This window comes from Esox lucius, chromosome 8 (assembly GCF_011004845.1).
Source record: "Esox lucius isolate fEsoLuc1 chromosome 8, fEsoLuc1.pri, whole genome shotgun sequence".
NCBI classification, from domain to species: Eukaryota; Metazoa; Chordata; class Actinopteri; order Esociformes; family Esocidae; genus Esox; species Esox lucius.
Window position 1 is genome coordinate 22,050,230 of NC_047576.1, and position 18,430 is coordinate 22,068,659.

The window sequence follows — 18,430 nt, forward strand, 5'->3', positions numbered from 1 at the left end:
TAGAGGTAACAGAGAGCATGTGTTTGTGGTCTGTCTGTATTTCTGTCTTTCATTCTGTCTGTTTTAGTGTGTGTTACTGTGTGTGATCTGTCTGTATTTCTGTCTGTTTTATAGTGTGTTTGGATGTCTGATCAGTCCGTATTTCTGTCTATTTCATTGTGTGTTTGTATGTGTGGTCTGTCTGTATTTCTGTTGGTCAGCCTGTCTGTTTCTGTGTATGTTTCTGTGTGTGTGTGGGGGGGGGGGGGGGGGTGTATCTTGCAGTATTCACCGTCTCTGGCAGTGTGTGTGACACTTCACTATATATTGCTTTTACACATAAATCTTTTTACGGATAGTAACAGGGCTGTGTACCACACATTGATATTGTCTGAGACGCGATGTGCAGTCTTGTTCTCAGCACAGGAAACTGCTCTACAATTAGAACATAAACGTGTAGCCAACAACCCTCCAATAAGCTTTCTGTCTCTATCAATCAATGATAAGTGATCAATTTGTCTGACATAAATGATAACACAGAGGGAGTTTAAATTTTGCTACCATCAGTGTCATGATGACGTTTTCTCTCTCTTTCCAGTCCCCAACTTCCTCTTTTTCATAGCCGATATTTGCTCAACATCAGCAGGAGAGTAATCTACCAGGCTCTCATTCACATTCACTACACACTGGTTTCAGAAAAATGTGCAGCAAAAATGTAGCCTTGTCAACATTCACCATTAAACACAGATCCCAAAGGCATTGAGCCTTTCCATTAACAAATTTTACAACTGCTACATTATTTTGGATCAACTTGCATTATAGTGTTTTATGTGTTAATGTAGGTCAGTGTTAATTTTGTCACTTTATTTTAGATTATCCTCACAAATGCAGACACATAGAGTTGACGCACTAACGATCCACCTCATAGTGAAAAACATTCTGCAGAGATATATTTTGAGATTTCAAACCTCACGGAGACAATAAATATAACATATGGGTTACATAAAACTCTCACAGTTATGACAACATAATGCATCTCATCTATATGAGAGACGTCCTCAAAAAGTGAGTATGGAATGTTCTTTATCCTCCCCTTTGTTGGTGCTTTAAAATTATTTGCTTAGAATGTTCCTTCATCTTAATGTTCTTCTTAGGAATTGTAGTAAGGAACTACGGGACATCCAGGTGTATTAAACCTGCACACAAGTGGACTCCTTTCAAACACTTATGTGACTCCTAAAGACAATTGGTTTCACCACAGCTCATTCAGATGGGTGACAGCAAAGGGGGTGCAATCACTTAATTTCAGTTTGTATTTGCAATCAGTTTGTAATTAATTAAGAATGGACATTTTGTGTTGATGAGTGGTAAAAACTGTAGATTTAATCCATTTTGATTTTATGTTGTAAAAAATACAATTGAGTGCCACCGTATTGTCACATAATTAGTTGAATGGAGTCCACCTGTGTGCTCTCATTTATCCATAAACTTTCTAGAACAGACCATCCTCAAAAAATCGGTATTTGATGCATGCTGAATATCTGGACCAGAAGACTGTAGATAGGGAGGCCAGCAAGAGTCCCCTGGCAAGTCTTACACGGCAGAGCTGGGAGACACTGTGCATACCGCAATAATGGCCCAGGTGCTTCACAAAACTTTTAATGGGGGAGGGCAAAAAGAAAGCAACTCACATCAAATCTTGGCTAGAGTTTGCCGAAAGTGGGGGAATTTGATATCAGTTGGAAGAAGATTCAGTTTGACAAGACCAAAAAATAGCTTTTTTACATCAGTGCTAAGTGCTATGTTTGGAGCAAACAAAACACATTATCTTGAGAACACCAGCCCTACCATGAAACATGCTATGGGAATGCTTCTCTGTGTCAGGTCTTGGTTAAGGAAAACTTGTGAAGAAAGGAGGCAAAAAGTATGCAGCAAAGTACAGAACATTCCTGGAAGAATGTTCTGCAGTAATTCTTGGAAGATGTATCCTTTTCCAGCATGACAGTCACCCTAAACATACAGCCACACTGAAGCAGCTTAAAACAAAACAGGTCAATGTCCTGGAGTGGCTCAGTCAAAGCTACAACCTCAATCAAATGACGGGATGTGTGGAAACAGTTGAAAATTGCTGCTAATCAAAGGTCCCCAACCAACTTGACAGAGCTTAAGCAATGTTGTAAAGCAATGTTGTAAAGCAATGTTGTAAAGCAAGGTATGGGCTAAAATCCATGGACACGAGAATACAAAAAATATAAATATGAGAACAAACAACTCCAATAGATATGACAGCATAAGTGTCATAGAAACATCAAGATAACACTCCCATAGATATAAAAATATAACACTCATTGGGAGGGCTGTAGCCAACAGGAAAGGTGGGTATGAGTCACAGGGGCCATGGCTTGGCAGGGCCCACTGATCGTAACAATCTCAATGTCCTTATTAGATGAGGGGGCCCTGGCATATATCATTTCAGGGTGACTAGGGTTCCTGGTGAAGGCCCTGTTTATTAAAATGAGTAGCAACTAAAAACACATCATTACAGATAGGTAGTGTTAGGTACAGTACCCAGCCTATTGCAAAGGCCAATTACAAAATGTCTGTTGTTACATGAGCGTCCTGGTAAATGTGATAACTATGTTTTCCTGCTACATCCAATAAAAGCGCAGTCAGGAGACGAGGACAGAGCCGACGTGTTCCCAGACTGACTGCGGCCAGGCCTGGGAACAAACAGTACTGCTTTTGTTTGTTATACAATTATAAAGTTGTATTTGTGAGCTTCACGCCTTCATGTTCAGCAAAACTGGCAAAGTGTTCCCTTTGTCTGCGTATTTCAGGGATAATCAAATTTCTGGTAGAAAGCATACCAGAATAGCTTGATTCATAAGAGGTTATATGAAGATGTGATTCATATCCTGTTTTTACCCCATATTCCTCACTGGTTAGACCTTTTAACTACAGTCTGTAGGCAAAAACCTCATGATATTAGATATGTCAAGGCATGTTTCAAACCACATTCATAAGTGATACAAATCTGAAATCTCAGTATGTGTGTCAGGTCCTGGCTGGGGTGCCTCTTGGCATCTCTGCACTGCTGTTTTGATTGTCCCCAATTTGAAGCAGCTGCCCCACATTGCCTCTAATTGGGGACTCAAATTAAGTTACCCCTTTGGACCTTTCAGTTGTGGATCATTGTTTGTGCCAGTTGTGTTTTACCTCAGTTTGCGGGTTGCCGTGCCTTTTGTTGCTTTTGTCAGTAAAAAAATAAAATGATGTTACCCTGAACTCGCTCTGCGCCTTGTGTCCTGCCTACCCTAAACCGTGACATTGTGCCTTGTGTCTGAAAGCTCATTTCTAATTTATTTGGCCCAAAGAGCTTTTCCATCACCACCTATGTGACTTCATTGTCCGATGTCATTACTTGTTCACAATCAGGATCATTCATGGAGTCTTGTAACTATGACAACTGCCATGGAATGCACACAGTGGGGAATATTACAATGACAATGTAACTGGTGCATAATTTTTTTAAATTAATATTCATGATTCATCAAAACAGGCCCAGAATGTAATTACTTAAGTTTGATGTAGTATTTAATGCTGCTTTATATATATATATATATATATATATATATATATATATATATATATATATATATATATATATATATATATATATATATATATTTTAAATATTCAGATTGAGAAAGGGTTAGTGCCAACCGCTACACACCAGAGAAATAGCATTGCTAAGATAAGGAAATCAGTGGGTGTAGAATAATTTGTTTTTAGCTGAAATGCAGTGGACTGTTGACTATGACATATATTGGTGATGACAAGTGGTTTTGATCTGGGATAATTTCTTTAGGCCATTTGTGTAGGTCTAAAATGTAGGTTACTGATCTGCTGATATGAACATACAAAAAAAATTATTGATACCTCAGACAGCCTTCTTAACCCAATTGAACTTGTCTGTGTGTATTTGCATGTGTGTGATGGCACTTGAACATGTGTTTTAAGTTTGTTAGTGGGTAATCAATACTGAAGGTCACAATCAAATGTGCGTTGAGTCCTACACATACAGTATACACATCAATAAGCAAGGCTTATTACATAAGAACAATTTAAGGGGAGACAAATTAACTGATTTGGAGAGCCATCCTCAGACAGGGAACATAGGGACAATCATCTTGTCAAAGGAATTTGATAGGCAACAATATTGTCTACAAAACAGACAAGGTCTAGAATGGGACTGGAGAGAAAATGTCATTAGTACAGATTCAAAGTTTACAAACTGTTATTTAACAATACAATGTATTCCATGTGTTTTTTTTTGTAGCATAATAAAAAGTCAAATAGTTAAAAAGATTACCCATATTTCAATTTCTGCTTGGCTTTTAAATATATAAATATACTTACACTTGTGCGACAGAAGAACATCAAAGGAATCTGCCCATCGAACAACCTCATCTTTTGACAGCCTAAAGGAAAGACAGAGATACTGAGAGACTTTTTAAATAAAAAGGATTTTGCCCTTTTTCACAACCATTCGTTATGTGTGCTATGTAGCCATAACACAGTGTGTAGCAATTAGGAATCTAGTTTGTGCTTTTCCCAGGATGTCATATATCCCACATTACGTGTATCTCACCTTCCCTAGCATTGTGAGAAATGATACCAATAATCCATATTAATCAGAGAGATTGGCACCATATTATCATATTTAAATGCCTGCTTACTTTAAGCATCGTGGGGCCCTGTCCGGGGCAGGGTGCAGGAACTCAGTAAAGTCATTGTAGGAGTCAGACTTATTAGACAAGCAGCCTAGTCTGGTCTTCATGGTTCTGCCCATATGACTGGAAGAACAGAACCATATCAGAAAACACCACTCATTAGCATAACCACATATCAAATATGTCTCTGCTTCTGATTACTGATAATTTCTAAATACATAATATTAAATGCAGACTGTCCTCTGTGCATCTTTCTTGGTTACAGTTAACCAAACACTGGGCTATTATCATGTATAACTGGATTTGGATCTGAATATTCTTCTAGGAATGTGCTCAGATCTAAGCCTTGTGTTTATTAGCATAATGCTGATGGGAGATTGGATGTTGGAACATGGAAACCACAGGTTTGATTAAACAACATATCATTTTTGTTTAGTCTGCAACAACCTGATCACATGCCTTTTGCCTTCAAAGATTTTCTGCTTACTCAAAGTCACTATATTACACAATCAATCTCATCCATTTTGTCTATGGTGAATTAATGAAATGTCTCATTCATTCCATATTGTCCAGCTGTGGTAGGATCAGACAGACATTCTGATAGGTCCGATAAGGGTCTAAATAAATAGACCAGATGGACATAGAGAACAGCTGTAGTTAAATATGGAGCAGCCAACATGCATAGCCATCGGCTAGCCAGTCGAGAACATCCAATCTAGATATTGAGCCACTACATCAACTTGCCACCAAAGATGAATGTGGATAGTGAGAAGCTAGTCCTTCCAGCATCTATTCACGCTGAAAACACAGATGCCAAGCACACCAACCACTGCAGCGTAGTGACTGCTTAATATGCAGGAATGAGATTAGTGGAAATAGTTCTCCAATTTGTTAAGTTACATAAGTGATACCCCACTATAGTTTGTATGTACTCACTGTTGGTTTTTCCTCTTGGTGTTCTTGGAGATCTCTACGATCACAGGTAGTTGCTGTATTTCTCTGTTGGAGCAGAAAGAGAGTGGGATTCTTAATAAGTATAGTATGTGTTGTTACTGGAATAGTATTCGGTAAATCGAAAAACATGTTTTTAAAAACTACGGATAACACATGAGCGCTACTACATAACGTGCGAAGGACAGGGTGTTGTTCTCATGTAACATCAGCTCAATGACCGTAAGTGTGACAAAAAAGCGACTGCGTGACGACAGAACTAGAAGACAATATTAATCAACACACAACATTGAGATTATTGGATGGAGGAGACTAGAGAAGCTAGTTAGCTAAGCTAGCCAGCTATGCTATTTGCTTAACTCACCGTTTTCTGCACTCGAAACCTTTCGATTCCACAGCTGAACTTTACATAGCGTTTTGTGGCCAAATAGTTTTCTTCAGTAAATATAATTCCATCTTCCCTTGAATTAGTTGACTTTCATCCACTTGATAACAGTAGGCAGAAAATTATATATTGTCATTCTGACTGACTGGGCCCGACCATACCTCTTTGATTGAGGACCGTAAACAACACGTGCGAGGAGCGCATATTATAAAAACGAATTAAAACGGTATACTTTTAAAAAAAAATGTAATGTAATAACGTCATATATAAAACATTTTGATTGAAATTTTAAAAGTATTTAGAAAAATAACATTAAAGTTTATTTATTTCAACGAAAAAAAGTATTTGATGCACTGCCGATTTTGCAGGTTTTCCCACTTGTTTTTTGTTTTAGATACCGTCACTCACAGTTGAAGAGTCCCTATGATAACAATTACAGACTTCTACATGCTTTGTAAGCATCCAATTAATCCAATTATGTCCAGCATCCAATTAATACATTTCGGTCAACTTTGGATAGATGTTTTTTGTATTCTGTACCAATACAAATTCCGTCTCTCACAGTTGAAGTATACCTATGATAAATATTACAGACCTCTACATACTTTGTAAGCATCCAATTAATCAAATCATGTCCAGCATCCAATTAATACATTTCGGTCAACTTTGGATATATGTTTTTTGTATTCTGTACCAATACAAAATACAACAAGTACAATTCCTGCTATATGTAAAACAATAAATATGAATTGGATTCTAAACTAAACTGCAGTTGTCACATTCTTGAAAATGCTTGCAATAAAGTGAAAGTGAAACATTTCCATTTTTAATTTACAGTAATTTAATTAACCTGGTCAGTTGAGAAACAATTGGCCAAAGGTATTCACCTGGCAAGAGGACGGGAAAACACACATAACCACATACTGTGAAGACCAACTCTTCTTGCAATAGGGATTTATATTAAAATGTTTGTTCTATGTTCCAGCACTTTGATTTTGAAAAGTTACAATGACTCTAGGGGTAAAGTGACAGTCACCTTTCATTTGTAGGTATTTTCATCCAAACATGAACCACTTAAATTTGTATCTAGTCAATTAAGTACTTGGTCCCATATTTTTTCTGCATGGAAGACTGTGACCCATAAAAATCAGAGATGCAGTGTTTCTCACCTGGCAATGCTCTATCAGACCTGTACTATATCTTCAGTTCCATATTTTTTATTACCATTTGCCTTCAGTCTTGTCTTCAGAATCTGAAAGACATGCTTTATTGGAGTCAGATGGGCAATGGGTTGGGGATCATTATCCTTCTGCACAATGATGTGCTGTCCAATGTGTTCAGAGGTAATTTGTTGTGTCTGAGCAGACCAGATATTTCTGTACACTTCAGAATTAAACCTGCTGCTTCCTCCAGCCAGTTCCAGTTGCAGTCATTCTTGTCAAAGAAACAACACTACCTGTACCATGTTTCACACCTGGGTTTTTATATTTGGATCATGGGCTGTTGCTTTTTTCTCAGCGTGTCTGAGGTTGTCCCTAGGAATTTGAAAGATTCAGACTGAGCAGCTGAGCCCTCACTCTCAAGGGGGAATGTTTGGAGGTGTTCCGTGAAGTCATTTTTGCTGGCTGTCGCGGCTCCTTATTGGCTGAGCAGCAATGTTAATGTCAAGTGATAATAGATGTTTGTATATTATTTCATAAAACAACTTCCAAGTTCATCTCATCTTCATCCGCTTATCCGGTATCGTGTCACGGGGGCAGTAGCTCCAGCAGGGGACCCCTAACTTCCCTTTCCCGAGCCACATTTGCCAGCTCTGACTGGGGGATCCCGAGGCCAGTGTCGAAATATAATCTCTCCACCTAGTCCTGGGCCTACCCCGGTTGTGTTTATAAATACAGACATGCTAGACCTATTCTGTGCTGTTATTTTAGCTTTGTAAGTTATGTTCCTGTAATATCTCTGACCTTTCTGTCTAGCATTGCTTCCATCTGATCCAGTTGTCTGTATTATCAGGTCCCTGATTTATTCAAAAGTTTGGGTGTTCCAAGTGGTCTAGTAAATCTACATTGTTGAGATTGCCATGATGATGAGAGCAGTAAGCAAAGTAAAAAAATGTTTTGGAACATTTGTTACATACATATTATGATGTGCCTTAATGTGGAAAATTACATTACTGTGAATGCTTTTAAGAGACTCATTCTGCCAGTATTAATATATTCTGATTGCAGGTTTGAAAAGCAGATCTGGGTTTTTATGTTTTCTCTCTGTTCTGCCCAGCAGCAGGCTCAATCTTTTTTGCCTACATTGGGTGGGAACATGTGCCTGCCAGCCTTGCCTGTCTGTCTGCAGAGCTATTTATAACATTCTCTGACAAATCTGTGTTGTCAGGGGGAAGCCACTTGATGTTCTATTCAGCCATGCAGCGGGGATACTCCTGAAGGGCTTCTATAAAAAGGAATCTAAATTTGAATGTGTCAAAAAAATTGCCTCATGCATTTTTAAAATGACAAGATTCACTATCTTTTTTGCCTGGTTGCTAAAAAAAGGATCCTCTGAGCATGCAATCCAAACATTTCTTTTGATTTCATTTTGACACATATTTTGGAACATTGAATTTAGTTGGAAAGCCATTGTATGTCCAATCTCATTCTTCAGATATCTGGTCTAGAACATGCACTGCATCACTTCAAATACATCCATGCTTACACAAATGTTGACTCTGCTCGTGAGATGTCCCAAAACTGTTTAGTAATAAATGGAGAGAAGCCATTGCTGCAATAAATTTTATTTAAAAAATTCCCGAACAGTTTTAAACAATATGGGATCACTGAATTATTCTATGTTTATAATAATTGCTGTGTGTGAGCTATGGCTGTCACAATATCAGATTTTCAGATGGCCAAAATAATTCACAGTAAAAACATTATAGTGGTATCTATAGAAAATCTGAAGAAAGAAAGTGCTGTAAGTCAAATTCATCTTCATCTTTGTTTACTGTTTTTTTAATGTTTTTTGGCAAATTTATTACACTCAAAATATGAGTGTATGGAGGAGTAGAAAGTATGTAACCATAACTGTACAAATAAAAAATAAAAGCATACAAAAAGATCAATTACACTTAATGGATAGTGAAAAGCCTTCCAGATGAACTGATGAACAAAAGATCCACAAGGCCCAACACCGAGAGGAGTTTTAGGAAAAATACAAAACATATTCGCCTAGTGAATAGGCTACGAAAAGGCGTTAATTCAAACACTAGTGTATAGGTCCAGTGTATAGGTCCAGATTCGTAGTTTAAGCAAATGCATCGTTTGATCATGAATATGCTATGGAAAAACCGAGAGGAGTTTTTGGAAAAATGCATTGTTCTTTTAACCATGTGAATAAGCAAAAATGGCACGTCTTTGCGGATCTCTCCTGGGGGTTCTAGTGGGGCTAACAAGTTGTTTTCAATGCCAGTTCACAGGTCCAGTCTCTTTGTTTAAGCACATACATCATTTGTCTATAAGTGACATGAATAAGGTATCGAAAAACCGAGAACTGGATGCCCTTCCAAAATTGATGAATAACGAGAAGAAAACTGGTCAGGGAGGCTTCCAAGAGGCCTACAGCAACATTAAAGGAACTGCAGGAATTTCTGGCAAGTACTGGCTGTGTGCTACATGTGACAACAATCTCCCGTATTCTTCATATGAATGGGCTATGGGGTAGGGTGGCAAGACCGAAGCCTTTTCTTACAAAGAAAAATGTGCTACGATCTGATGAAGCCAAGGTTGAAGTTTGGCCATAATTTCAAAAAGGTATGTTTGGTGCAAAAACAACACTGCACATCACCCAAAGAACACCATACCCACAGTGAAGCATGGTGGTGGCAGCATCATGTTTTGGGGCTGTTTTTCTTAAGCTGGAACTGGGGCCTTAGTCAAGGTGGAGGGAATTATGAACAGTTCCAAATACCAGGCAATTTTGGCACAAAACCTTCAGGCGTCCGTTAGAAAGCTGAAGATGAAGAGGAAGTTCACCTTTCAGCATAACAATGACCCGAACCACACATCCAAATCCACAAAAGCATGGCTTCACCAGAAGAAGATTTACGTTATGGAATGGCCCAGCCAGAGCCCAGACCTGAATCCAATTGAACATCTGTGGGGTGAGCTGAAGAGGGCTGCGCACAGGAGATGTCCTCACAATCTGACAGATTTGGAGCGCTTTTGCCAAGAAGAGTGTACAAATATTGCCATGTCAAGATGTGCCATGCTAATAGACTCCTACCCAAAAAGACTGAGTGCTGTAATAAAATCAAAAGGTGCTTCTACAAAGTATTAGTTTAAGGTTGTGCACACTTTTGCAACCAGGTTATTGTGAATTTTATTTTTTTATTGTTTCCCCTCAAAGATTTCAGTTTGTTTTTCAATTGAATTGTTCAAGTTGTAGGTCATATTAAAGGTGGATGATTTATCTTTTTCTCATTCTTTTACATCACAAGAAACTGGCATTTTAACAGGGGTGTGTAGACTTTTATATCCACTGTATGTGCATGCACTTGTTTGTCTGCTGTCCCAGACTGCACAATGATTGCCCCCTGACAAAGCCTTGCTGCTCACAGACCGTGTCATGTCTGCTGATGTGCTGCCGCTGGATTTGGGTTATTTTTGGCCTATGCTGCTCTGCTGGCTCTGTTTCAGGCTGAGGCTGCCTTTCACTGCCTCCCCCTGCCCTAGGCTGTCTGTCTGGCTGATCTCCAGTGTCTCTGAAGGGGCAAGAATGAGTTTGAATTCATTTCATTGCCATCCATGACTCTCCCTCCATCATTATCTCCTTCACTTTTTTCTCTTTCTCCATTCTTTCTTCCAACTCTCCTCCTGTCCCTGTCATTATTTACACTTAGCAACAGTGAACTGCTAGACTCTCTATTAGCAGTGGTAACTAGACGCACAGTTGACCCAGCTATTAAGCTTTTATTCATGTAAGCATTACATTAGGTTAGGTAATCTGACTCTATTAATAGCCCTGTTGTCCGTTATGCAGCTAGCTGTCTCGATGAGGCCCTTGCTTTGTTAGGCCCACGTTACAGTTAACAAGACTGAGCTCTGTTAAGTCTAATAGTAGTCCTTTGATAAAGAAATGCACCCTGATGCAGTGCTCACCTCCACAGGTATGCCATAAAACCAAGACTTGTTTCAGGTCATCAAACTAACTATCTGTTAACTGATAGAAATGAACTCCTCAAAAGTCCTAGACCAAATAAGCAACATGAATGTAAAGTATATGTGAAATGACTGGCTAAATATGATGTTTCCAAAAAAAATTGCTTCCAAATAAATAGTACCAATGTGTCACACATAATATTTTAAAAACGTTGTTGAAAAGCATGCATCATTTGACACATTCATAAAGTGCATCATAAAAAAACGTTTTGTGCATGGGGTGGTTGCTTATTCGGTTGCTGTTACCAAGAAGGCTAAAATGGAATCTAATCTACTAGAAACAATGGATCTATTTTTGCATGCATGCACAAGCATCCACAGGAAAGCATGCACCCACAAATGCATTCAAACATACAAACACACTGCCCCCTGGAGGTGCAAGTGAGCTGAGGCACTGAACACAAGGACAATGATGAATCTGACCAAGGCTACTCACAGAATAAAAAAGTACAAACTGGCCATACTTGCCAGTCTTAAATTCAAAACCTTTAATTGTCCTTTCAATGTGTTGGTGTACATCCTTCCTCATATGGATCCATGTTTACTGTGACATTTAATGTAAATCGGTTTAATCACCAAAACACAACATAATACTATTTTCTACATTTAACTGTTTCAAAGTTCATTGATTTTGAAAATATGACTGATCATGCAAAAATAAATTGATAATGATCATATGAAGCCATTTAATATCACATAGTTGTTTGGCTTCTTTTTAAATCATAATGATAACAGAAATCACCCAAATGGCCCTGATCAAAAGTTTACATATCCTTGAATGTTTGGCCTTGTTACAGACACACAAGGTGACACACACAGGTGAAAATGTCAATTAAAGGTGAATTTCCCACACCTGTGGCTTTTTAAATTGCAAATAGTGTCTGTGTATATAGTCAATGTGTTTGTTAGCTCTCACGTGGATGCACTGAGCAGGCTAGATACTGAGCCACAGGGAGCAGAAATAAACTGTCAAAAGACCTCTGTAACAAGATAAATGCAAGTCAGTACTTTTTAATCACTTATTAAGAAGTGGAAAATTCTGGGATCTCTTGATACCAAGCCAAGGTCAGGTAGACCAAGAAAGATTTCAGCCAAAACTGCCAGAAGAATTATTCAGGATACAAAGAAAAACCTGCAGGTAACTTCAGGATAAATACAGGCTGCTCTGGAAAAAGACGGTGTGGTTGTTTCAAAGAGCTCAATATGACAATACTGACAATTTGCATTCTTCTGCACGAAAGCTACGCATGGGACACTCTTGGACTTTCCAGCACAACAATGACCTGAAGCACAAGGCCAAGCTGACCCTCTAGTGGTAACAGCAGAAAAAGGTGAAGATTCTCGAGTGGCCATCACAGTCTCCTGACCTTAATATCATCGAGCCACTCTGGGGAGATCTCAAACGTGCGGTTCATGCAAGATGACAAAAGACTTTGCATGACCTGGAAGCCTTTTGCCAAGACGAATGGGCAGCTATACCACCTGCAATAATTTGGGGCCTCATAGACAACTATTACAAAAGACTGCACGCTCTCATTGATGCTAAAGGGGGAAATACACAGTATTAAGAACTAAGGGAATGCAGACTTTTGAACATGGGTCAGTTAATGTTTTTCTTTGTTGCCATGTTTTGTTTTATGATCGTGCCATTCTGTTATGACCTACAGTTGAATGTGAATCCCATAAGAAATAAAATACATGTGTTTCGCCTGCTTACTCATGTTTTCTTTAGAAATGGTACATATATTAACAATTCTCCAAGGGTATGCCAATTTTGAATGTAATATGCTACAGTACTGTACAGTATGTTGCAGTACTTTGTCTAATTCACATACACTTACAGTACACTAACCCTTAACATTGACTGACAATTACATTTACATCAAATCTATCAAATTTTTGAACAACTGATGCAACAAATAATTATGTTGTCAAAGTGAAAAATTATTATTCTAATGTTACTAGATTAATTACAAATATAAAACAGAAAATAATTGATTGCATAAATACTCAAACCCGTACTTAGTATCTTAGTATCTGCCCAAGAAAGGCACTTGGCAGTGAGGCCACCAAATGATGAGATCATAATAGAGGTTTTTGCTGAAGCGCTACGTTTGGTGCAAGCCTAACACTGCGGGGACACTTCCTGAGGACACTATCCCTTCTGTGAAGCATGGTGGTGGCAGCATCATGCATTTGGGATGCTTCTCAGTGTCAGGGCCTGGAAAGCTTTTGAAGATAGAGGGCAAAATGGATGCAGTAAAGTACAGAGAAATTCAGAAAAGACAACGACCCCATACACCACACTGGAGTGGCTGTTAAAACAAATACATTTCCAGGAGTCCCATTGAAAGTTCCAGTAATGTTCGTCAAAATGTTAATGATTGAGTTTGTTGTTTGATGTCAGAAAAGGCTTGTTTATGGTAACCCTCCCACACTACTTTTGGTTATGTAGGCAACATCTGATCATTACCTACATTACGATCAGATATTATGTAGGTAACATAACATCTTTCTGACCTTAAGACCTAACTAACTTCAGTAATTCTCCAGCTGTAAACTGTGAAATCCTTTCATTCTCCTCACTGTGCATGGGGTCGATATAGACACACATCCTATTTCAGGCTGATGGTTAACATCTCCAGTTGCTTTAAACTTCTTAAACATTGTCCTGATATTGGAAATGGGTATTTTCAATAGTTGAGCTAATTTCATATAGCCATTTCCTGATTTGTGTGGCTTAACAAATTTTGGTGCACATTATTACTTTTTTCTCATGTGTTTCCCATTGTGATGGATGACTATGGGAATTTGGGTGTCACTTCAAATTCATACCCCAGTAAAACAGGAAATCATGGCTTTACACTTGAAAACAGAAAAAAAGCTAATGAGAATATTCTTCAGTTAGCTTATATACATATGACTTTCTAGCTAATTGTGGGACACATTACATTCATTTCACATTAATTATTTTCAATCTATTTTACTACTATAAAAGGTTCAATTTTTATAAATGTTTTGAATGAAAAACCAAGAGAAACAGAAAATACATATACATATTTTTACTTTAGTGCAGCTCTTTGGAACTGCCAAACATTTTGTTGTAATTAAGTGTTAAATATGGTTTACATCATTTGCTCATAGAATCATTCAGTAACCAGTCTGACCTCTCATCCCTATGTACCTGGGTATTTTCTGAATGTGAAGGTGATTACTCAGAAGTCAATGGACCTAATCCATGCCAGGAAAAAGCACCTCCCAACAGAGCCATCAGAACCCTCATTTACTTGTGTTTCCTCTATTTTGGCAATTAGGCCAACCTCTAGACTTTCGTAGAAAGCTCCAGTGTTGAGAGTGGCCACAAAGAATGTTTGTTGGATTAGGGGCAGATTCATGGAAGACTGGGAGGGAAGAGTACTATGACATAAGGGTCTAAAGGGGAGCAGTGGAATCAGGGTGGCTGACAGGGATCAGTAATCAGCCATGGTATTTCTAAGATGCTAACCCTGGACTTTTAATCTAACAAAAACCAAGGGACAGCAAACCACAAACATGTGCCAAAACAGATGCTTTGAAGAAATGGAACATTGCCAACCACTAAGCTGCCTGTCTGTCACTGGATCTTTACCGTTGAATAACCACTACCTCTGCTCTAGTCAATGCCTTTCGACTGTCTGTCCATCATCAGGAAGATTGAAACATCACATTGAACTCCACTTGAAAATTGTTGTAGACCTACATGATAGTGCACTCTTATGTAGCTTCATATACAGTACTGTGAAAAAGTCTTAATACACCTAAAAACAAACACAAATAGTACCACCCTGAAAACTGAAAAAAACTTCACTGTAATAATGCCATTATAACAATCTCTATTAACATGTTAATGGCAGATAAACAATGTATACTCTGTATTGTTTTGAAGCCTTTAATATCCTTTTCAAGCATGTATAGCGCAAAACATTTAAAGTTTGTCAAAGCGACTGAGAGTAATGGAGAAATAATACATTCAACATTGTTAATCAGCCTGCTGTTAATGTAAGTTTATTAAGTCTATAGTTTGCTTCACTTACACATGCGCAATTAATGCATTTCCATAACATATACTGTACTGTGCAAAATTCTGAGGCACCTTAAAGTCAAACTAAATAAATTTATTTGGATAGTAAGTGTTTATTTGTAAATAAACAGTATTCAATTAATGTATATATATATATATATATATATATATATATATATACTTATTTTTAAATAAAATATCAAATATTTTTTATTAAAACACTCCCAAAATAAATAGCCTAAGTTCAACTTTCAGGTGACTCAGACTTTTGCACAGTACTGCATGTTTGGAGGAGATGCAAACCCGTGGTCAAAATACACTGAGAATAAAGATCTCAGTCTAGTGCTCTACAACAATGTTTTGTATTATGCAAAATAAAGTTGTCAATTTCTTACTTTCAAGGACATGAATATGTATAATGTGGACATGAAATAGTATGGGGCAATATGGGTCTTTCTACCAACAAAGGACTTGATGTGTGACATCAAACTTAACATTGTAAAATGGTTGAATAGACATTTCAATAGGTAGTTACAAAATCATTCTAGAAAGGAACAATGGAACCATAACCAAACCTAGCAAACTTTCATTCAAATTGTCATGAAACATGGACACTGAAGTAGCCAAGTCATTTTTCATAGTTTATATAATATTCATTTTAAAATAAATACAATATCTGGAGTTCTATCAAGACACTTATTTATAATAATAAGAATCAATAATTAAACAGTTAATCAGAATACTATTTTAGCCATCAAATACTTGCTTCCTCTGTAATTGTTACCTCATTACCTTGCATCACTTGGAAAGAGCATTGTAGTCTTCAGGGAGGAACATTCACTCCTATGACAATCTCTAATGGGTTTCCTTTACAACACATCTTCCCTACTCTCTCTAAACTGATTGGGTTTGAAAGGTGATGGGAGAGACCTCTGACCTATTCAACCAATTAATCTGAAGAAGGTAAAGAGATGATACCACAAAAGATATTCGATTCAGATTCTCCCAAGGACAAAAGAAGAAAGAACTCTATTTACATTTTACACAGTGTCTGGGTAACAGATCAAGCAAGCTACCTTAAACACCAAACATAAAAAAATAAAAGTAAATAAAAGGGTAGCACTTTATTTGGCAGGATGGAAATAACGAGGTAATAGCTAGGTTAGTTCCAGGAAACAGCATAGAAACAAAGAGGAAACAACTGGGTAACAACAAATCAGTATATTCCACCTGCTATGGAAATGAAATCTTAAGATCTCCATGAGTCATAAGCATTTAGTGTTTAGGCGAGTTGGGGCAAGGGGTTGTGGACAGGGTACACTGTAAAAATAAAATAAAATAAATACTTAGTCAGAAATAGCAAAATGCTTGTATCAAGCAAAAAAATCTGCCAGTTGGGTCTGAACATTTTTATAATATAACAAGATTCAGAAAAATCTTGTTATATTCTGAAAAAAAGAAAAATACTCTAATTCATGGACAATGTGATTCATACAATAAGACAATCCAATTTGTAAAGTCTTAAAACAAGAACATCACGGTTGTTTAATTCTTGTTTTCAGAATTTTCTCGCCCTATTAGCATTGTATTTGCTTAAATATGTTCCTCGTGTTTTTTCCTCATTTTATAGATCAAGCATGTTACCTTACCCTACGTGCACACTGTCTACCCCTGGCTACTGCTACAAAGAGGCACGCTCACGATCATTTCCAATGAGAGCCAGCGAAACACAGCAACAGTGGGCTGAGCTTCCAGTTGAGATCTCGACAGCTGAGAAATGTTCAACTAGATGCAAATTTCCAGCAAGCGGGCAGTGACGGAGTTCGGCGATTACCAATAGCAGGGCAGATGTTCTCTGCGTCTTGAAGTATTTTCTCTTTTCTACTCGCTTGTTAAAAAGTCACACGCTAGCTAAATAAAAGTGATGAGAACATTGACCAAATTATTGATTTGGCATCTTCGTAATAACTTTTTAGTGGTCCAGTCTAGCAAATACTAAATACTTCTTAATATTTGCAGAGACTGATGTTTCCCCTATACTGGTTGACTGGTGGTCGCTGGCATAAATGAGGAAGATATACGCCCCACCTGAGCAGGCAGTGTGGATTCTAGGGAAGGCTCAGCGACGGCTGACCAGAGATTGAGCGAATTGTGAGTTTAGCGGGTGTAGCTTTAGACACCAAATACTGCAAAAATATAGTAAATTAAAAGGTAGCACTTTATTCTGTAGGATGGAAATAACGAGGTAATAACTAGGTTATTTCCAGGAAACAACATAGAAACAAAGAGGAAACAACTGGGTAACAGCATAGTGACTACACATCAATAGTTAGATATTTCTAAAGGAAAATAGTAGGTAACCCCTAGAAATTGTAAATGTTGAATTTATAATGAAACAACTGGTAAATTGCAAGGTATTAGAAAGGAAGAGCTTTGCTTTAGTTTGCAGGGGCAAAGTCCAGCTGTTACACAGCAACTACATTGAAAGAGGGATGTTGAAAATAAGTGGAATGAATAAGGCTAATACTGGCAAATTGCATAGTAATAGGAGGACAGCCATTTGCATTGCAACTACGCAAAGTAATATGAAGCTAACAGGTAAGTAAAGGGGATAGTTACAGAGCCATAACTGTAAAAGTCAGACCATTACTAGCGGCAACAACAATGAATATCTAAGTAACCTGTCCACAACAAAGACAACATATAGCACAAAGACAACATATCAATTGTTGAAACTGAGAAATTGTATTGTTTTTGGAAAAATACATGCCCATTTTTAATTGAATGCCAGCAACATGTTTCAAAAAAGTTGGGACAGGGCATGTTTACCACTGTGTTGCATCACCTCTTCTTTCAACAACACTGTATGCGTTTGGGAACTGAGGAGACCAACTGTGCAGAATGTGGTTTGGCATTATCCTGCTGAAATAAGCAAGGCCTTCCCTGAAAAGAAAGTAATCTGGATGGCAGCATATGTTCCTCCAAAAGCTGTATATATTGATCAGCATTTATGGTGCCTTCACAGATGAGCAAGTCACCCATGCCATGTGCACCAACGCACCCCCATACCATCACAGATACACAGCTTTTGCACTGTATGCTGATAACAAGGTGG

At 37.9% G+C, this 18,430-nt stretch overlaps 1 protein-coding gene across 3 annotated transcripts in view; it reads right to left on the bottom strand.

The window, feature by feature from the left end:
• Positions 1–18,430, bottom strand: part of rgs8 (regulator of G protein signaling 8) — a 28,716-nt gene that overhangs the window by 1,963 nt on the left and 8,323 nt on the right. For 2 of the 3 annotated variants that reach the window (XM_010872295.5, XM_020048798.3), the window contains exons 2-4: positions 5,649–5,711; positions 4,719–4,835; positions 4,399–4,460 (exon numbers count right to left, since the gene is read on the bottom strand). In XM_010872295.5, coding sequence (XP_010870597.1) covers positions 4,399–4,460; positions 4,719–4,831 — 175 coding nt within the window. In that variant the 5' untranslated portion in view covers positions 4,832–4,835; positions 5,649–5,711. Of the gene's footprint in view, positions 1–4,398; positions 4,461–4,718; positions 4,836–5,648; positions 5,712–6,027; positions 6,218–18,430 lie in introns of those variants that run through there. The other variant, XM_010872294.4, reaches the window with a different exon arrangement.